The 21,271-nt window shown below is 44.1% G+C and overlaps 2 protein-coding genes across 8 annotated transcripts in view; both read left to right on the forward strand.

Annotated features, from left to right (window-relative positions):
* The window catches only part of PPP2R2A (protein phosphatase 2 regulatory subunit Balpha), a 41,890-nt gene extending 40,014 nt beyond the window's left edge, over positions 1-1,876 (forward strand). For 6 of the 7 annotated variants that reach the window (XM_068174534.1, XM_068174532.1, XM_068174531.1 and 3 more), the window contains one exon: positions 787-1,876. In XM_068174534.1, coding sequence (XP_068030635.1) covers positions 787-1,066 — 280 coding nt within the window. In that variant the 3' untranslated portion in view covers positions 1,067-1,876. The remainder of the gene's footprint in view (positions 1-786) is intronic. The other variant, XM_068174538.1, reaches the window with a different exon arrangement.
* A 6,169-nt stretch (positions 1,877-8,045) lies between these two features.
* Positions 8,046-19,632, forward strand: BNIP3L (BCL2 interacting protein 3 like). The gene is made up of 6 exons (XM_068174539.1): positions 8,046-8,233; positions 12,606-12,792; positions 13,285-13,357; positions 14,628-14,731; positions 15,522-15,671; positions 16,838-19,632. The coding sequence occupies exons 1-6, from the start codon at positions 8,149-8,151 to the stop codon at positions 16,884-16,886; spliced, it is 648 nt and encodes a 215-aa protein (XP_068030640.1). The 5' UTR covers positions 8,046-8,148; the 3' UTR covers positions 16,887-19,632.
* The last annotated feature ends 1,639 nt before the right edge of the window (positions 19,633-21,271 follow it).

The raw sequence follows: 21,271 nt of genomic DNA on the forward strand, positions 1-21,271 counted from the left end.
GTAACATGTGCATTATTAACTGTGAGAATCTGCACCAGACCTCTAGAGGAGCCCATGGGAAAACCTTCCAGGAATGTTCCTTTTTACAGTGATTTGCATGGTAGTGACCACTTAGGACAGCTCTTTCTTCTGTGCTAATCATGTCATTAACTGCTTATTTGCAGCATTTAAAGCAGCTCATTGGTTCCCTGTCAGTACTGCCAGACTTTGTGCTTTTTGTTGTTGTTTTGGTTTTTTTTGTTTGTTTGTTTGGTTGGTTTTTTGGGGTTTTTTTTGTTTGTTTGTTTGTTTGTTTTTTTGGTTTTTTTTTTTGATCTGGCATCTGTCTGCTCAAATATTTTATGAGGCAAAGGAAAGACAAGGAAACTTGTAAGTGTATTTTTCTATACTGAACAACTGATGCAGAATCAGGAACTCTTAAGGGATTTTCACAAACCACATGTGCTGCTTAGTACCTAAATTTGCACAACTTGTATGTCACTAAAATCCGATGTGTTTGGGGTTTGTTGGATCTCTCCTCTGTGTGTGTGTGAAAAGCAAATTAAATGACGACATTCGAGGTGCTTTGATAACAAAATACCTCAGAGGGCCCAGGGAAGGAAAAAGGGTATTTTTGGGAGGTTTTAAATTTATAAAACATTGCAGTACCTGCTTCCCTTTAGGTGTAGCAGGCGTGGGTGAGGCCACCTCCCTTCCACTTGCGTGATCTCAGTTGAGACCCTTCGGCTTGCTTGAAAGGTGAAGGAATTCCTAAATTACATCTTTCTTCCTTCCCCCTCTGTGCAGCATTGTCATGACAGGGTCTTACAACAACTTCTTCAGGATGTTTGACAGAAACACAAAGCGAGACATCACCTTGGAGGCGTCCCGGGAGAACAACAAGCCCCGCACAGTGCTGAAGCCGCGGAAGGTGTGCGCCAGCGGCAAGAGAAAGAAGGACGAGATCAGTGTCGACAGCTTAGACTTCAACAAGAAGATCCTGCACACAGCCTGGCACCCCAAGGAGAACATCATTGCTGTAGCTACCACAAATAACTTGTATATATTTCAAGACAAGATGAATTAGGGTTGGCATTCCTAACTGAAGAGTCACTTCCTGCATAGTTGAAATAGTTGAATCTAGCATTTGTACCTGTAACAAAAGCAAGTGAGAGGTCCATTATGGCACCCCTTTCCAGTGTTTAAAAATGTGCCATATGACAACACACTTTTATAGCTCCATGGAGAAGGCTCTGTGGCTCTGTTGTCTCCGTATCTGCTAGCCATTTAGGTGAGGATAGGGCACTTTTTAATTTAAATGACTACTTGCACCATCTTGCCTAATGGACTAGACTGGACTGTCTCAACATCGGTTTACTCCACTTTTTATGCCTTCCATTGTGATGACGTCAGACACAGGGAAAGCCTTCAATCATGCTATGGGATTTAATTGTGTAACCTCATTACTGTATCATTCGTGGCCCCCTTTTTTTATTAAATACAGCTCATTCTTGCTGTGGCTTGTAGCATTCCTCCTCCTTCTGGCCTCCTGGACTCCCCCTGCTCCCTTCATCCCCCCTCCACCTCGCCTCGGTGGTGGTGTATGGAAAAAAAAATAAAATAAAGCACATAAAATGGGTCCGTTTGGGGTCAGTGGTAAAGGGGGTCTGTGTTGCAACAAATGTTTTAATAAACAGTTGACTGTAATCACTCCTTGCCATGTCTGGCACCAAAAAAGAGAAAATAAGGAAAAAAAACAAACTACTGAATAAAAGTGACAAAGAATGGAGAATCTGTTTTCTTTTTTTTTTTTTTTTAATCTACCTCTTTATACAAATACTCTGTGTTTTACCTTAGATGCATGAAAATAAAATTATGTTTTTTGTAATTATTTTAACCAGTATTAATTATTTTTCCTGGGAATGAAGAGAGGGAGGGATTTCACAGGTACCTGTATTCCTCCTGAGTAACCTGGGCACCAGCCAGTGTAGGACCTCTTCCATCTCGGCACCACAACTGCTGTCAGGTTTTGATCTGAGCAGTCACTTCCCGTGTCCTTGAATGCTCCTCTTTTTAACCTGTTGCTTTAATCAGAAAGGGAATAGAATCTTCAGCTTTTAAATTCCATTTTTTGAGGCTGATGTCTTAATGTTTAGTTTTGTCCTGGTTTCTTCAATGCCTTGTTTTAGGATAAAATACCTTTAATGCCTTGTTTAGAGCACCAAGTCCCCTGTGGCTTTGTGAGAAGTTGTCCGAGCTCCTGTGTGGTGTTCTGTAGTACCAGCCAGCACCATGGTTCCATAGCTAATGACTGCACTGCATTCTGCTCTATTTTCTGTATTTATTGCTAACTGGAAATGTAGTTTTAACCATGCAAATGTTTTCTTCTGGCTTTTGGCTTTGCAAAGTTCCTGCACTTATAGAAATGTTCACTGGTGCAAGGAACCAAACATGTGGAGTACAGAAGCTGCATGAAATAAGTGTTCATAGTGATGCGAGAGATTTCAACTCCTCAGCACATAAGGCTTACCCAAAGATGAACTAGATATTGATGCTTTATAAGGCTCATGAGTTTTCACTTCCAGAATTTTTGCAAAATGTGCATTTAGGTTTTGCTCCTCCTTCATGGAAATGTTCAATGAAGTTTGAATTCATGGTGAATTTACCTTGACTGGGAGAATTTTTGCTTTTGAGTTACCTGTATTTAATTATTTCTGTGGCTTAGAGGTAGTTATTAAAATGACGTTATGATTTGATCAACTGAGATACTGTTTCTGCTGTAAAATTTTGGCTGGGTTAGAGGTTATTAACAAGACTACTATTGCAATCACTCTTCAGTTTAAGTCCTTCTGCAGTGGTGTGAAAATGTAAAAATTCTAATATTTATTAATCCAGTTCTCTTAAATACAGTATTTGTCTTGTACCATGCATGCGTGACCATGAGCCTTTGTAAGGATTTTACCTTTTTTTTTTTTTACCTGTTAGCCTTGTAAAACAAATGAACTGCTCCAGGGACAGCAGCTGTTTTCCAGTGAGTGAATAAACAAGTGGGCCCTACTCCTACTTAGTAGCATGTGACTAATTTTACTCCAGCAACCAGACTTTCCAACAGGTCAAGAAACAACTCGTTGAGTAACGTTAATCACATGCAAAGCTGTTTCCAGGGCCGAGGCTTATTCTGTGTCTTACCATGAGGGCACTGAGGTGATGAGATGCATTTGCTGTGGAGCTGGCAAAACCATGTTTCGTGAAGGTGTAGGTTTATCCATGCTGGATTGGAAGGTGAGGGCCGTAGTATTGAGGCTGCTGTTCCTGTGCCACCCAGAGCCCCAGAGATGCACTGAAGGTGCTTTAGCACAGCCCCACACAGAGCTGAGCATGTGAAGATGGCACAGAGTGACCGGGTGCAGCCACCTAGAGCAATACTCCAGTACAGCTTCCTCTTGGACCACAGCTGGGCCTGCTGGGATGGGTTAAAGCTCGCCTTGGGAAAGGGTTTGGGTTTGCTGCTAATGGTGATCGTGAGATGTCATCTGAGGTTTAACTTGTCCTCACCAAACCCAGCGCCTGCCTGTGCTGTCACACTATCCATTAGAGAATTCTCTAAGCACACTGTCCACTGATATATGCTGTAAATCATATATTTTATTAATAAAAGTACACAGAGAATACACTTTGTCAGGATGCTTTTTATGCCCTTTCCTGCCCCTCCCCTTTTCTGCGTTTGCAGGTATTTTTGAATGAGTGGTCTCTTCCCTGTGCCTGGGGAACTGTGTCCCCATTCCTGTCCCAGGCAGGATGGTGCTGGTCACTGCCTTCAGCTGCTCTAGTCACGCAGCATTCTCAGTGCCCAGTAAAACCAGTGCAAATCTGCAATTCCCAGTCCCTGAATGCCAGACTAAACACGGGGAAGGCATTCTCCTGCGTGCCATCTTGTCCTGAAGCCACTGATGGGATTGAAATGCCACCAACCACCTCTTAGGTGGTTTGTATCTACAGTGTGACAACCGCAGTGTCACTTGTGCCACCAGTTACTGTTCATAGGTGTTTATCCAGCTGCCACGATGCCGAGGTGCTGGAGAGCCCTGTGCCTCAAGTGCTTTGTCACTTCCCTGCTAGGACGTGGCTGCTGCCTGGGAAACACGCTGGATATGCAGCAGCACCTGCTCCCCTACTGCTCTGTTCAGGGAGGACAGGATCATTTATTGCTTAACTACAGATCCTTTTATTATCAGCCTGATTTGAAAAAGCTCAGGTAGTGCTGACAAGCAGAAACGTGTGGGATTTCCCCTCCTGGAGAGGGGCTATAGATGATGGAATACCAATATTTTAACAGAAATTTTTATTGCCATCCTCTTAGGCACAGCAGAGCTGGGAAGCAATTTCCTGTGTACTGCTCTTCTGCTCTTCGCCTCGGGGCTGTAGAGGTGTAAAACATCCTGGCTCCTATCAAACACTCCTTTTATTGAATAAAAGGCGCCTCCTTTTGCCCTTTCCCATGGAATTGGCTGTTGTAAAGGGAAGTACTAGTGTCTTGGATCGAGGTGTGTTGGGAGTGAGGCTGCTATGTAATGATTGTGGGTGTCTGGCGCTGTTTGCCTGCAGCAAACATCTTACTTAACTTGGTTTGGGCTTGTAAAGATAAACGGTGGAATAAAACCAGTGTTTGTTTTACAGCTGAGAGAATAAAAACTGTGAATTCAGTTTCTCTCCACAGTGAATTTTACCCTCCAATTTTGACAGTCTCAACCTTTGCAAACAGGAAAACAGCCCTGGCTGGTTTAAATGGTGCTTTTCTGAGCCGGGGCTCTCCACTAGGAGGCAAACGTTACTGTAAAGAGGTGGAGGCTTCGGGACCGCGAGTGGTCACGGTGAGGTGCGGTCACTGTCCCTCAAAGTCACCTCTGGAATCAACAGTGATCAGTTGTTGCTAAATATGAAACACTGTAAAAGCGTTTCCAGGGTGGATTATTGCAGTGCAAGAGTTCAGCCGAGGTGTGCAGGGCGAAGAGCCCTTGTGCTGGGAGGATGCTGGGTGTGTCCAGCTCAGGAAAGGGCGCTTTTTCAGCTTTGGGGAACAGAAATACTAAACAAAGAAAATAAAAGTAATCATGGCATGTTTTAGACTTGAGAATCATGCACTGTTTTGAGTTGGAAAGGACCTTAAATCCCATCCAGTGCCACCTCCTGCCAGGGGAAGGGACATTTTTCACTGTCCCAGGTTGTTCCAAGCCCCGTCCAATGTGGCCTTGGACACTTCCAGGGATCCAGAGGCAGACAGAGCTTTTCTTCTTTACTTGTTTCAAACATTTAGAACACCTTGGAACCATGAGGTAAAACAGGGGGATTATCTTGTTAACTGATTGATTTCAATTGACTTAAAGGCTTTTTTTTTTTTTCCTGGAAGAAAAAACTTTGCATTGCACTCCAGTACAAAAAGCTTTTCCCAGGAATCCGTGGCCATTGTTTCTCTTCTATTAATATGTGGTTTTGTGTCCATCCAACGCTGCCATTGTCACAGAATTTTCCATCCAAGTATTCAAATTACAAACATTAATTACATCATTCAAGTGCCTCAAGGAACCTGTGTAGTGGTTCGAGCACAGGGCTGAAAGTCAGGCCTTGTGAATGCTATTTCTGGCTGTGCATTGACTCACTCTATAATCTTGATCAATTTATTTCTGACTCAGAAATTTTAATAGTCCCACTTGACTGATAAATATTAATGCCACAAGTGTTGTGGCAAATGCTTCCTGAATGAGGGTGGTGACAAATGCTCATGTTAGCCTGTGATTTGAGGGTTGCAAAGTAGGACTGCGTTACCTGGGCAGTTTTTTTATTCAAAATCACAAGTAGCTCATTGTTCTGATTTCAATCTCAAATGTTTCTGCAGCCCCTCCACCTGTAAACAGATGTTTTATCAAATTAATTCAATTGCTGCTTTCTTTTTACTGCTAACGTAGCTAATTCTCTCCCAGTGCTATCCCAGAGATGTCCAGATTTTCCACAGGGTCAGATATTTGGTACAGTCATGCAAAGCCTGCAGTCAAATTGAGAAGTGTTGGTGTTACAAAAGATTTCAAACCTCCAACATTACTGTAGATGAAGACAAAAAATACTTTTAACAGGTATTGTAGTACAAGATGATTGTGACACTTGTGCATACAAGCTTTTTCTCTCGCTTAAAATAGTTCTGACACAGAAACACGTGATTTCTTCACATTTGTAATGGGGAGCAAACAAAGAACACTGCTGGAGTTGTGTCTGCGTGGCTTCACTCTGATGGTGTTGCTGTTACTGAACTCCTTCATTGAGTACAATAATGAAAAAAACATGATTTATACTCTTGTGGCTGTTGATGGGAGGACTTTATGGTGCAAAAGGTTCCTTTACAACTTTTGGTAAGCAAAATACTTCTAGATATACGTGTGAGAGAGATGAGACTGAAGTCACAAAATTACACCAGAAGAGTCTAGGCCTCCAAATAAACCTTGAAGTGACATCAAAACAGAAAGAAGAGAACAAGATGAAAAGCAGGCAGAGGGTGGGAGGCGGGGGGGACCTTGTGGCTCTGCACAGCTCCTGACAGGAGGGGACAGCCGGGGGGATTTGGGATCTTATCCCAGGGAGCAGGGACAGGAGCAGAGGGAACAGCCTCAGGCTGGGCCAGGGCAGGCTCAGGGTGGACAGCAGCAGGAATTTCCCCAAGGAAAGGGTGCTCAGGCCTTGGAACTGCCCGGGGAGGGTTGGAGTGCCCATCCCTGGAGGTGTCCAAGGAACACCTGGACTCAGTGGCACTCCGAGCTCTGGGCTGGGGACGAGGTGGGGATCGGGCACGGCTCGGACTCGGTGGCCTGAGAGGGCTTTCCCCGCCCGGCAGCCCGCGGCCGGTCGCTCCCGTTCCCGGCCCGGCAGCCCGCGGCCGGTCGCTCCCGCTCCCCGTGTTCCCGGCAGCCCGCGGCCGGTCGCTCCCGTTCCCCGCGTTCCCGGCCCGGCAGCCCGCGGCCGGTCGCTCCCGTTCCCCGTGTTCCCGGCAGCCCGCGGCCGGTCGCTCCCGTTCCCCGTGTTCCCGGTAGCCCGCGGCCGGTCGCTCCCGCTCCCCGCGTTCCTGGCCCGGCAGCCCGCGGCCGGTCGCTCCCGCTCCCCGTGTTCCCGGCCCGGCAGCCCGCGGCCGGGTCGCTCCCGTTCCCGTCCCGGTAGCCCGCGGCCGGTCGCTCCCGCTCCCCGCGTTCCCGGCAGCCCGCGGCCGGTCGCTCCCGTTCCCCGTGTTCCCGGCAGCCCGCGGCCGGGTCACTCCCGTTCCCCGCGTTCCCGGCCCGGTAGCCCGCGGCCGGTCGCTCCCGCTCCCCGTGTTCCCGGCAGCCCGCGGCCGGTCGCTCCCGTTCCCCGCGTTCCCGTCCCGTCGCGCCGCGGCCGGGTCGCTCCCGTTCCCCGTGTTCCCGGGCGGGTAGCCCGCGGCCGGTCGCTCCCGTTCCCCCGCGTTCCCGGTAGCCCGCGGCCGGTCGCTCCCGTTCCCCGTGTTCCCGGCAGCCCGCGGCCGGTCGCTCCCGTTCCCCGCGTTCCCGGTAGCCCGCGGCCGGTCGCTCCCGTTCCCCGTGTTCCCGGTAGCCCGCGGCCGGTCGCTCCCGTTCCCCGTGTTCCCGGTAGCCCGCGGCCGGTCGCTCCCGTTCCCCGTGTTCCCGGTAGCCCGCGGCCGGTCGCTCCCGTTCCCCGTGTTCCCGGTAGCCCGCGGCCGGGTCGCTCCCGTTCCCCGTGTTCCCGGTAGCCCGCGGCCGGTCGCTCCCGTTCCCCGTGTTCCCGGTAGCCCGCGGCCGGTCGCTCCCGTTCCCCGTGTTCCCGGCAGCCCGCGGCCGGTCGCTCCCGTTCCCCGTGTTCCCGGTAGCCCGCGGCCGGTCGCTCCCGTTCCCCGTGTTCCCGGTAGCCCGCGGCCGGTCGCTCCCGCTCCCCGCGTTCCCCTCCCCGTCGCGCCGCTGCCGCTCCCCCAGCGCCCGCCCTGCGCACGCGCGGGACGTGCGCGGGCGCGGGTCGCGCCATGGACGCGGAGGGCGGGAGCGGCGCGGGCCGCGCCTGCGCAGCCCGGCGGGGCGGGGCGGCCGGGCCCGGAACGGAGTCCGGGTTTGTTGTTTTTGCCCCAGCGGCTCCTCAGTCGCCTCAGCCGCCGCCGCCGCCATGTCCAGCCCTCAGGAGCAGCCGCAGCACAACAACAACAACAACCCGCCGGCGGACGGCACGCACGGCGAGCCCGGCCTCAACAGTGAGTGCGGCCGCGGGGAGCCCTGAGGGGGACGGGAGGGCCGCGACCCGCTCGCTCCGCTCCGGGCCGCCATTGGCGTGCGGCGAGCCGAGCGAGCCGCCGGGAGCCAATGGCCGGGGCGGAGCGGGTATAAATGGCCCGGCGGCGGGCAGCAGCGGGGTTCGTGAGGGCCCGGCTGGCACCGGGCAGCCCCGGGCAGCCCCGGGCAGCCCCGGGCAGCCCCGGGCAGCGGGAGCGGCCGGGAGAGCCGAGGGGCCGCGCGGCACTCCCGGCGTGGATAGAACGGGCTCCGGCTGCTGTGAGAGTGCTGCGCCTGGCGGGACCCGACCCGCCTCCTCTCGCAGGGCGCTGAGGGCGATCGGGTCCCCCGAGGAACGGCTCGAGCTCGTTGCGTGGTTACACGGAGTTTACCGGAGCAGCGACGATGGGAATCCAGCGGGGTAGGGGGAGGAGCGTGGCTGTGGGAATGAGTTTATTCAGTGGCTGAGTCAATAGCACTGACGTGAGCTATTTCCCTCTATATCCGGCATCTCTGTCAGCTGCATCAGCTGCATTTTGTTCCTGGGATAACACTAGTAAGGCAGATCATGTAGGCTCTGGTACTTACTTGGCAAATGCTTTCCCTTCGTTATAAACAGCTCCTTCGGTGTGTCTTTTCATCTCTAAATTTTAAGGATAGAAAAGGTGAATAAATTGCATTAATGATTAACTGTAACCTCCGTGGTTTACGATGCAGTTTAGCTGACCACAAAATAAACTCGCTGGTTGATTTTTCCATAACTCAATGGAAATTGCATGAAAGAAAGAATAAACTGTGCCCGTTTCATAACGCTGCTGTTGCGTTGTGGTAACGCTGCATCGTGTGATAACTGTGGCACTTTAAACAATTTTACCTGAGTCAATAATCTTAGCAAATTATTCAAGCCTGTTATACTTAAATAACTATTAGGCTGTCAAAGCGGCGACATGCAGGGTGCCTTACTCCATGCTTACTTCAGAAATGGCCATATTTGATGCCTGTATATTTTATTTCTAATTTCTGGTGATGTAGTAGTTCTGTGGGACTCATTAATCTGCTGGATTATAGGAGCAACAAGAGCTGAGAGCTCTGTAAGCCAGGGGTGGATCTGCCCACGGAGATCTTGCTGCTGGGGCAGCAGGTAGAGGCTCACCCAGCTCAGTGATTGCTGGAGGAGCTGAGCACAAGGTAGGAGAGGAAATGTTTGACACTCTGTGCTCTAGCAACAAAACAAATGCACCCAATCAGTTCCACGCAGGCTTAGTGCTGCTTTCAGAAGTTCATCCCCTGCACAGTGCTTTATTTCTGCCATTCTCTCAGCTTTTAAGCGAACTTTTCAGGCTAATGAACTGAGACACCCATTCATGTTGTTTTGTGTGTCATTTGTGCATGTTTAGGGCCTTTTATTCAAGGATCCCTTAGCACTTGGAGGGCAGAGGATCTGGGAATAAAACCGGTAACCTGTGCTTTGTTGGGTTCATAGAGATAAAAAAATCTAAGTTGCTTGCTTTTGGAATTCTAGATGCTTCCTATATTTTAATTATTATAAAGCTCTGTTACATATTGACAAAAAGAAATCCCACGTTAGGCAAGAGCCCATCTAGCTCTGTCATGGAAAATCTGCTTAATAATTACCATTGTGGGAGTCTGGTTGGCTTTGTTTTCCTTTCCTTTTTTTCTTCTTTTTGGTTAAAGTTGTACTTCATTGTAAAAGTGATATTTATTCAGGTTGATCATGTCTCAGACTACTTGTAAGCTACTGAGTTGGTAGTAGCTTGGAGTGTTTTTATATCTATAAAATGTATACAGGTATTTAATTTATATATTGCCTTTGATATCTCCACTTCATGCACCGAGCTGAAATCAGAGGGAATAAACAAAATGAGACCAGTCTTCCCCAACATGTTTAACTCCTGCTGTTTAAACAGTCCGCCAAGTTATGGAAAAACATAGAATTAAAGTCAGTGTGTATAAATTTATAGTGAAATAATTAGCCATAGAGCAAAGCCAACATTCAAACAATTCTGGAGAAAAATACCATTCATGTGAACAGTTTGGGTTTTTTTTTTCTCCTAAGAGTGTGTGTTATATGATTTGTGAAGGGAGGAGATGCTGCCACATTTCTTAATTCTCTTGCTCTTAATTCTACCACTCCATTCTGCCACATTTCCTATTTTAGTGTCAAGTAGAAATATGGTGAAATTAAAAGTTCTCAGGCAGGTGATTAATGTACAAAAAAGCTTGGGGCAAACTCCATTCTCTGTTATTTGGGCAGTTTATTCTCCAATACATTCCTGCCCATTTCTTTAAAGAAACAGAGATTTATGTCCCTCTAATCAGTTTTTGAACCCAGTCGTGTTCCCTGCTCCCTCTCCCAAACTGGTTGTGAGTGCCAGTGGGAGTGGGTAGCGTGCTGGAGCTTGATGGCAGATTATGCTTCCTTGAATGTATTTTGAGTCACTCCTGGTGAGGTCAGCTGGAAACGTGCTGCTCCTCATGTCAACTCCTCCTCAGCTCCCATGGACTCTTTACTCACAGTAGAATTTGGGATTTCTTCTTACTACGGCCACGGTGTGTTTTAGATAAATACAGAATTTGTTAGCCCGAGGTAAATCAGTAAAAACTTTATTCGTGGCAATGGGTTTGGGGCTGTGTGTCAGAGTAAGGAGATCTGATCACCATCCTGGGTGTTCTAGTGTCAGAGGAACACATCCCCTCATGCTTTTGCCCTCTGCTGATTTTTTTGATCATAGTTTGCTTTGCAGATCCCGATTTTCCAATAGCCAAAAGTGGTTGTTGGGGAATATAAAGCTTTTTTTCCTAACTTACTTTTGACCACTTGCTAACTGCATTTGCCACCTGCTTTTTTGCAGGTGTAGCCTCTTGCTGCTGCAAGGCAGAACAACCTTCCTGATGAAGCTCTTAGAGTTTGGCCATTTTATTTAGGAATTCAGACACCAGCAATCATCACCAGTCTGGAATAACACAGCCTCTGTCTGATGCTGACTGAGCAAAGCTGCCTCTTCCCAGTTAACACCTGATTATCTGAAAAGCCTAATGTGCAGTGCTGAAATGCTGCCTGTGTGCTCCCAAACTTCCCTGTTTGTGAATCCAGCCTGGGTAAACTAGGCTGGGAACCACCAGTGCACGGTGCTTCCATGGACATCACTGTAATGGCATGATGAATAATTGCTACTAAAGGAGAATTCTTCACCAAATCAAGTTGAAAACAGGCTCATTATTAAACATCCCTTCCTGTGTCACTGATGGAGCTCCCAGAGACAAAACCATGCTACAAAAAATAAATGCAGCCACTCCCAGGTGCATTTCAGAAATCAAAAATCAGTGTTAAAATGTAGGGCTTGTACAAATAATGCTCAAAATGTTGTATTTGTAGCTTCAGGCTTGCTTTTCTTACTTGGATATTTTTACCTCCTGGGGGAAGATGTCCAAACTGTAAAAAATAGTTAACCAAACACAAAAAGAACCCTGAAAGCTCCTACCTTCCAGTGGACTAAACTAAATTACACAGGAGTTGTGGTGACATGTAGCTCTAAAACCTATTTGTTTCCAATTAAAACGCATTGCTAAAGATTGTATCAGAACGTACACTCTCATATTTGGTTAATCTGCACATAAAGTATAAGTGAAATACATTTTAAAATAAAAATCCTCTCTTTATCTACACAGTGTGTAAACTTCTTAGCAGCTGCTCATGTCATCCATGGTATACTCTTGCTCTTTGTTGAATTTTAGTGCACATGTAGATGTCCCATAGGTAAAACTACCAAAAAATGGGGGAAAACCAGTAAATCGGAGCTTTATGGGAGATGCTTGTGCCAGGGCAAAGCAAGCTGAATGGGACCTGAGAATGGCAGCCTGCCTGATGTATAGAAAAATCGGGGATTGATCCAAGGCCTTTGGAAGTAAAGAAAAGGAGAATATAAAGCTGCACAGGGGGGAGTTTTGTAGTAGGGGCATAGGGATGAAAATTCTCTTTGAGAAAGGAATGTAGAACAGGTTGAGGTGTTATGGAGTGATCCGTAGTTAATTGAAGCTCCAAACTGCAGAGAGATATGGCTGATTAAAGTATTAATAGCTGGGGAGAAAGGAGACATCTTACTGACCAGCACCAGAGTTAGGGAGCAACAACACAGCTTTTTGGGGTGTTTGTGTTGATGGAAGAAGAGGAACCCTGTCACTGTTGTCTCTGTCCTGTGTTTATGAGCTTGCTCAGGTCAGTGTGTGTTATCTGAACCCAGCATGCTGGTGTTTCCCTCTGGGTGCAGCTGATAAACTGAAGGTGTGTTCAGTGCTGGGGTGTCCATGGGATGACGTGTGGCTATCCTACAGGTTCCTGGGTGGAGCTGCAGATGAACGGCAACGGCAACAGCAACGACAACGGCAACGGCAAGAACGGGGGCCTGGAGCACGTCCCGTCCTCCTCCTCCATCCACAATGGAGACATGGAAAAAATCCTCCTGGATGCACAGCACGAGTCAGGACAGAGCAGTTCAAGAGGTAGTTCCCACTGTGACAGGTAAAGGAGTGTTGGCTACTCTGCCTGCAATTTATTGCCCTTTTTGTCCTGTGGATGGGCAGAGCTTTTTGTCAGGGAAAGGCCTGTTGTGCTCCAGTATTTGGATTAGCTGCTGGCTCGTGGTAACTGCTTCCACTTGTAATGATACAAAACCACATGTAATTCACAGTACTGGTGGTGCTCCCTACAAGAACAAAGGGAGTTGCATCTTTTCTGTAGCAGCTGAACTTTTGGGCAGTGCTTTCTTTGCTTTAGAGAGCAACTGAGAATTCTGTCGAGAAAGGTAGGATTATAAATTTTAAAAAAATGGTGGGGGGGTGGGTTGGGGTTGGGAAGACTTTCTAATGCTGGTATTTGGGATCTGAAGGGTGGTGCAGTCTGTAACTCAGCTGAATAATGTCCAAAAGTGCATGAGGAAATGATTCAGCTGAGATTTACCTACACTGATGATTCTTTAGATGACAAAATGACATGAAATCAATTTTTCTTTAGCCCGTCACCTCAAGATGATGGACAGATAACTTTTGATGTGGAAATGCACACAAGTAAAGACAGTAGTTCTCAGGTATTTTCTTCCTTAACTTTTAAAATATACATTCGTAAGTTGTGGATATTTGATCTAGGCTTGAGGGTAGAACATGCTCTTTGTGATGTCAAAAGACTTATATTCCGTATTAATTGAAATTTGACTTAAACATTAATAATGTTGCAGTGAGGGAAAAACCAGTCTCTATCTGTACAGCTGAGAAATTCTTTCCTAGCAGTCATGTTACTGTGTAACCCTGCTGGCGCTGGGTGTCAAAGCTGGGTTTGAAATGTTCATATTTCTGCACAAGATTTCAGGGTGTTCAGTGATTGCTGTGCAGATGCTCACATGACAGGGAGTAATCTCCGTAACACGAACTGAGAGGAGACTGATGCTGAACTCTTAGTTTGATAATCTCATAAAATTTGCTGTCTTCAGCAGTATAAATAAAAAGCATTCCTGGAAGAATGAAACCTTGCATTTAATTTTGTCAAAAACCTGGGACTGTTGCAGTTCTGCCCTGAGAGCCAAAAAGGTCTGAACGAAGCTGTCTGGTGAGCTCTGCATCTCACTTGCCACTGTACTATTTGATTACCTCTGGGTTTGCTGTGGTTCTCACTTAGTGTTGTAAGGGGCTTATTTTAAGAAGAGTCACTCAGGAGAGTGTTTTAATACTAAGTAGGAGTTAAAGTCTGTGGTATTCTCTACTCTTCCTAATTTATTTCTTTTCTTATATGGTAATATTTGCATCTGTTGATGTGAAGTTAAATCTTTGTAATACAATTAGAGTGAGTGCTTGCTTTTCCCTCTTGCATCTGGGATTCACCCAGTAGAAGCTACTAGTTGCAAGTAATGAAAATTTTAAATGACTAATAACACCTTTAAAAAGTCAAAATACTGGTTTTGAAATCTTCTTATTTGACTTCCCATGCTTTTAGTCATGTTCTGTGGGCTTTAAATGGAATGCCATCAACCTAATGTTTTTCCCATTTGTAAATTTTTTTTGCACAGTTCTGGTTTATTACATTTAGGATTAAAATAATAATTTGTTTTTGTTAGTTTAAAAAAAAAACAAACAGCTTGCAATAATGTGGAAATCCTGGATATAGTAATAGAATATGTGGTTTCCTGACTTCCGCTGGCAAAATCAAATCTCTTTGAAACAATCAGCGGTCCAAGAACACTTACTCGTTTATCAGGTGCCACCATTTGGTGCTTATCATGTCACCACTGTTGTTGTCACTCTCAATTTAACACCCTGAGGAGGAGCTAATTGAGTGTTACAAGGCTTGTCCCCTGTGTGTTTCAGTCCGAAGAAGAAGCAGTAGAAGGAGAGAAAGAATTGGAAGTTATGAAGAAAAGTGCAGACTGGGTGTCAGACTGGTCAAGTAGGCCTGAAAACATTCCTCCCAAGTGAGTTCAACTCCACGTTTTTAATGAATATTCATATATTTTAATGAATAGATGAAGGAAAGGATCATCACAGTCTCACAATCAAAATAAATTCATCTTAGGAAGAGATTGATTTCTCTGTGGGGAGGCTAAAATGGTCAAAACAATGAAGTATGAAAATCAAAATAGCAACAGAGTGACTTGAAGGTAATACAAAGCCACAGCAAGCTGATTGCAAGGTTTCTTGACAAAATTATAATTAGTGGGAGAGCTGGGTACTTGGAGCTGGGATTCATGGGATTTAGTCTTGGCTTATTGAATGGAAAAGTGTTGAGCAAGTCTCCTAAATTCTCTGTCCCTTTTTTTCTTTCTATGTAAAATATGTAATGTTCATCCACGGAAGGGGAAACCTTGAGATCCTTGAATGCAAAGCATTTTTATTAAAATAGAGGATGCTGTCTAAATCTGGCAGACTTCTGTATCTGTGTTTGGAACAAAAAATGAGGCCTCTTGCTCACAAATCACATCCTGAAATTCCCTCTCTCGGACCTACCTCTCTCTGCAGCTCCTGCTCCCTTTGTGTCTATACTGTCTGTGTAAGTGGTCTCTCCACAATCCCTCCTCTTATTATCTTTGATTCCTTACACTGTGTAAGGGATCTCGGGCTTTGATTTTGTACTTAAAAAAAAAAAACCCAAACGTTCCTACAGAGATCTGTGCATTTGTGTGCAAAAAAAAAAAAAAAAAAAAAAAGAGAGAAAGAAATAAAAAAGTCTTGTTGAATTTTTCCCCCCTCCCCCTCTTCTTCCAGGGAATTCCATTTCAGACATCCTAAACGTTCAGTGTCTCTAAGTATGAGAAAAAGTGGAGCAATGAAAAAAGGTGGCATTTTCTCTGCAGAATTTCTTAAGGTTTTCATTCCATCTCTGTTCATATCTCATGTTTTGGCTCTGGGACTAGGGTAAGTATTAACCTAATTCTCACTTCAGCTTTTGCATTTCCACTTTGCTTGAATGTCAGGTCCTGCTGAAAAGGACCTTTTCTAGAGCAATGATTTTTGCCCATCACTCAAACTTGATGTACTTTTACAAAAGCAGGAAAACTTTGTAACAATTAGAACTTTGCAGCCTTTGCTGTGCTTTATTTCCAGAATAAATCAAGTTATATTGAATATGCATGGATGAGTTTGCAAATAACCTTTGCAATTGTAACATGTGCAATTTGATTATGTGCCTTCTATTTAAATACTTCAGGTTAAAAGGGGGAAAATTAGAATAGATGAAAAATAACTTGTACTGACCAGTATGAAACTACACTGTACAAATAATGATGCTGAGGTGGTGTGTGTGGCACCAGCTCTGTAACTTCCAGTTTAATGCTGCATTGTGCTGTTACTGAAAGTCAAGGTTTGAGTACTTAGAGAAAGAGAGATAAAAAATTGGATGTGTCCTGCAAGATCATCTGTGTCTCTGCTCAGCAGTGTTTTCATTGCCTGTGTAATCCAATATTATCTCTCACTTTGCCTAAATCCTTACATCCTGATTATCCATCTTAAGTTCTGGGATGGGGCAAAGGCATGGACTCAAAACATGGTTTTATTTAGCTTTGTGTTTGGTTTTGTGGATGTAGTTCAAGTGTTTCTTTAAATTCTTGTCAACTTGCAAATAATTTAGGGTCGAATATGTGAGGATGTACTGTGAGATATTTGTACTACAGCAAAATTGTGCATTTCTGCAATGATTTAAATCTTGCTTGTGGTCAGTGTTTGCATAGATCCTCAATGCTCAGAGTTTTAAATCTCATCCCCCTCCCTATAGGCAGCACTTGATTTGTTTTACCTCAGTTGTCTGGGAGTGTTGCTGTGTCAGGTACTCAAAACACAAAAGCTTTTGGATTGGGGTTTTCAGATGAGCCTGGGACTGGAGGAAAACCCACTTTGGGTGAGTACTGAGAGCATTGATCCTTCCCGACTCATGCAAAACCTCACTGTAAGTAGTTTTACAGAAGAGAAGTCTGTGGATGGATCTCAGACTTGAGAGAGGGATTAGAGCAGCTGTGTGTGTGGGGACTGTGGGAAAGCAGGGAGTATTCCTGTGCGATACGATATCCTTACACTTTTTATTTCAGCATCTACATTGGGAAACGCCTGACCACACCTTCAGCCAGCACTTACTGAACCTCTGGAGTGCAACCTGGACCCCACGTGACCTGTGAAGGTGTTACCGTCTCATTTAGTACATTTGACTTGAGACCATTTTAAGCATGACCCTGACTTCACCCTTTCCTTCCATATCCAGGTTTTTGCTAACTCTGGAATTCAGTATTGTGTTGGAACTCTGTTGAGGTGTTTGGCTATCCACATTCTTTCCCTCTCCCATTCCCCTGCCTCTTGGCCTGCAAGACACGTCAGAGTTGCTGGATGGAGTTTACAACTGTCTCTATGTTGCAAGGGCTTCTCTCAATGCAAAATGCCACCAGCAAGTTTAATTTTATCAGTGATGCTGTTGCCTCCTTAGTGCAACCTGACTTCAATTGCAGTTGTGCATGGTCTAAGTGTTGACTGCATGGGGGTGATAAAACCGTCTCTTTGGAAGGAAATTACTGATTGAAATGGGAAAGAGTTTTTCTTTTGTAAAAAAAGAAGCTGGTTATGGAATAAACTAAGAAATCACTGGCAATAAAGATCCAGTTTAAATCAGCTTTTGGGGGGAATTTACTCGGCCCCTTGTATTGGCTAATAAATACCATTTGAATTGCAGGAGGCAAAGACTGCATAAATTTTAAAGTAGGATAACTAAATCCATCAGCATATTTTAATACTAGGTAATTGTTGTAATCTTGTCTTTTCTATAAAGTCAGCTTCTTATTCCTTGTAGGAAAACCTGTCTGATACCTAGGAAATATTAGAAAAATTGCATTGTTTGCATGTGAAGAAGCTTTTTTTTTTCTTTACCTGTTTTCTTAAGGGAAAATTTTCAATGTGAAATTTTCCTTTTCAAAGTAGTTCTAAATTAAGGAAAAACCCAGCAGCTGTAGTGTAGGTAGGCTCTGTGTAAAAGGAAATTTTTCTGTTTGTTGTGGACACATTTACAGCTCTGAAGATCCGGCAGTTTCGGCAGGAAAAGTGTTTGACTCATCCTTAAGGGGGACAATCTTGCAGGTGCATAAAGGTTCAGAAGTTGTAAAAGCTCTGAAATGTCTTCTGCAAATGAATTTTCAATATTCCTCTCTCTCATTGTTTACTGTACAATCTCCTTTTTGGGGATACTTGGAACCTGAAAGTCACTTGTGATGTCTCATGTTAGGGTAGATTTCTCACTGATGTTGTTGAACTTTTATCTTAGGGAACATTAAGCCTTGTCCTCCTTCAGTGACACTTCTTTTCAAAATGTGAAGCTTTAGTACCAAATTGTTACAAAGCGTCGGGACAGTCTTGTCCCTAAATAGATTTTATTGGATTTCAGAACATGTAGCATGAACTCTGAAGATAGAATACTCTTTACATATATATATATATATATATATATGTATCTATATATATATATATGAAAATATGAAAATATGTTACAGACTTTAATACTAAATATTTAGGGAACCAATGCTAATTTTTAGACTAGCAAAAATCTCATTTAATTAAAACCTTTAGTGGGCAGACTTGTAGAAAATAGGAAAATCTAGTCAGCCATTTGGAGAAAATGGCTACCTATAATTGTTTGCTTGCATCAGACTTTATAAAGTCGATTATTTGATAGAGCAGTGATTGCTTGAACCAATTGATGCATAGAAGCAAAATCCCAGCTGAGATTTGGGTTAAAAAATCTTTAGTTAGCTCCCAGGAAGTGAAAAAGTGAAGTATGAATCCACTGCTTAACTGTATTTATTTTCATTCTCTACTTCTGAATGCTGTCAGAGAATGCTTTCAGGGTGAACAACAAATCCTCTTGAGTAATCTGCTTTTTTTTTCTTTAGTTGTGAATACTGAGTGGCACTTGAGCTGCCCACAAGTGCAGGTCTGTTTTGGGTGTGGATATTGGGTTTCACCCAGAGGTGGGGAGGGGCAGGGGAACCTGGTGGAGGGCGTTTTAGAGAGCATCAAATACTTCATTTTACAGCCCTAAAATCTGAAGAGATGGGAGAAAGGCTGGACCACTTTCACTTCTAACACAGCACCTTGTTTTGTATGAAATTGGAGTAGTGGAAAAAGAGGTATTTACTAAGTAAAGGAGTACTTCTTAAAGAGGAAAACCCAGTAAATTACACCTTTCTAAATTAAAAGGTAATTCTTCAGAATATCTGATAAATAACAGTGCAAGCTTGTGGCTGGAGTATCAAGACCACTAATGACATTTGGAGTAAAACCTGTGAAACCCAGAGCTGAGGAATGCCCCGTGGTCACTGTAACACTGGTTGGGATACAATACAGTATTTATTGAGACCCTATTCTAAGCTTTGGAGGAAAATCTGCAACTTCCACTTTTACAATGAACACAGTGTTGTATCATTCACAAAGGGGTTTCAATTATTGAGAGTTGAAGTTTTGTTAAGATAAATGTTGTTTAAAAAGCTTTATACCTGTTTACAGTTTTGGAAAAAAAAATGTAGGCTTCATTTTTCTTACGTTCAGTGAAAACTGGCCTAGACTTGTAAATAGGATCAAGAAAAAATGCATAAACTCGCACATTAAAGATGCAGGCTGACCTAACTGCAGCAAATGTATATTTACTTACTGTTTTCAAAAGTGAAAGCTGAAGATTGTTAGAAATTCAAATTTTTAATTGACATTTGTTGAAATATTGGAATTAACTGAGCCAAAGTGATTATGCATTCTTCATAAATTAGTTAGCACTTTGTAACATTATATACAGTTTACATGTATAAGTTGTAGCTTATAAACATTTTGTGCCATTAAAGCTCTCACAAAACTGGTTGTCTGAAATTACTTCATGCTGCGCCTTTCTTTTGTCTTTCCTCTATTTCCCCTTTTTACAGGTCTGCTTTTTAAGATGTTTTATGGAACTGTTTTGTTCTGGGTGACACGAACATTGAAGCTGCTGTTTATAGACTGGAATAATTTTTTTGAAAGATTGCTTGGGTTTATTTTGGTTTTGTTTTTTAGTGACTTGGGATCATCCGCTTCATTTCCTGAAGCACTTAATAAAAATATTCCCCCTGGTTGGCCTTGTGTAGCTTTTCCAAGTCCTCCAGCACATTGTCCAGGAAAAACTCTGGAAGGAAAATAATGTGGTGGCATATTAAATGCAAAGTAGAATTGCTGAGATTTTGTATGCTTGGTCAACTCTGTTGTATTTCTTGTATTTCTCTTCTGTTTCCTAATTGTGTTTAATTTACAGATTAAAGAGTAAGGAACATAAACCCTAATTGTTAATGTGCCTCCATGTTCTTGGTTCAAGAGCACGGGTTATTTCTGTTTATCTAGAGGAGAGTTGTTCATTCTGGGTGGAAATGGCACCATTCTGATTTCTGGTACCACCCATTTTAGTTATTCTTTTCTATATTTTTAATCTGTAAATCCAGAACTTTGTGTAAATGGGATTTTCTTTTTCCAGAGGAATAAGAGAAAATTATAAACCCTACTTCCAGAAAGTTTCTCTCTCTGGGTCTCACAGTGAAATTTGGGTCTGAACTTTTGAATTGCTTCAAAACCTTTTTAGTTACAATGCAAGAATAAATACAAGATGGTCTTGCATAAGGCAGCACTTTCTTAGCTCTGGGATTATTCTAGTGTAAATCACATTTTGATGGAGTTGAGGACTGTCTCCAAGTTTCTTTTCATTCTTGTCCAAGAATTTCAGATTCTGGGAAAGTTTCCTTCTACTGTGACCTGAGGGAATCTCCAGGTGCTCTGTGGTTGAGTTCAGTGTGGGATGTTGAGTCTTCCTTACACTGGATTCAGGCTTCACTGTGCACATATGAAAAGCTTAGAATTTGAATTATTTAATGGCAAAGTTCACTATAAAAACATTATTTACACTTTTGTGTGTATGCATACCTGTAAAAATTCCATCTGAAAGTGAAGCCCTGATTCCCTGCAAGCGTTTGTAGGATCTTTGCCTTGTATTTGTGATTTATGAAGACTCTTTGTGTTTTGGGCCTTGAAAACCAAAATAAATCAACCAGCACTTTCAAAACAAAACAAAAACCTGGAGGTACTCCTGAAAAACCTCGTGCTGCATACAGCATCCCCGTGAAAAAGAGAAAGCTCAATTAGTTTCCACTTCATTAGGTCCCTCTTGTGCCCTGCCCAATGTGAGCTGAGCTGACTCAGCCAGGCAGTGCTGACATTAGGGGGAGAGCGAGGGGTGCTTTTCCAGGAAGGAAAGTGAACACGACTTAACTTTCTGAGCTGCTGCCAGAGAATTTAGAGTATGGAAACGTGCATTATTCTATTTTAAACTGTTTCCTAACGCTTTTCTGGTAAGACTGGGAAGTTTAGAAGATTTTTTTTTTTAGTGGTGCAGTTTGCGTAACTCGCTGTTTGTTATCTGAAGACAAACCAGTGAATTTTAAGGCCAGAAAATGCCTTATTCTGGTGTTTATAAA

Source organism: Anomalospiza imberbis, chromosome 28, assembly GCF_031753505.1.
Source record: "Anomalospiza imberbis isolate Cuckoo-Finch-1a 21T00152 chromosome 28, ASM3175350v1, whole genome shotgun sequence".
Taxonomy (NCBI): Eukaryota; Metazoa; Chordata; class Aves; order Passeriformes; family Viduidae; genus Anomalospiza; species Anomalospiza imberbis.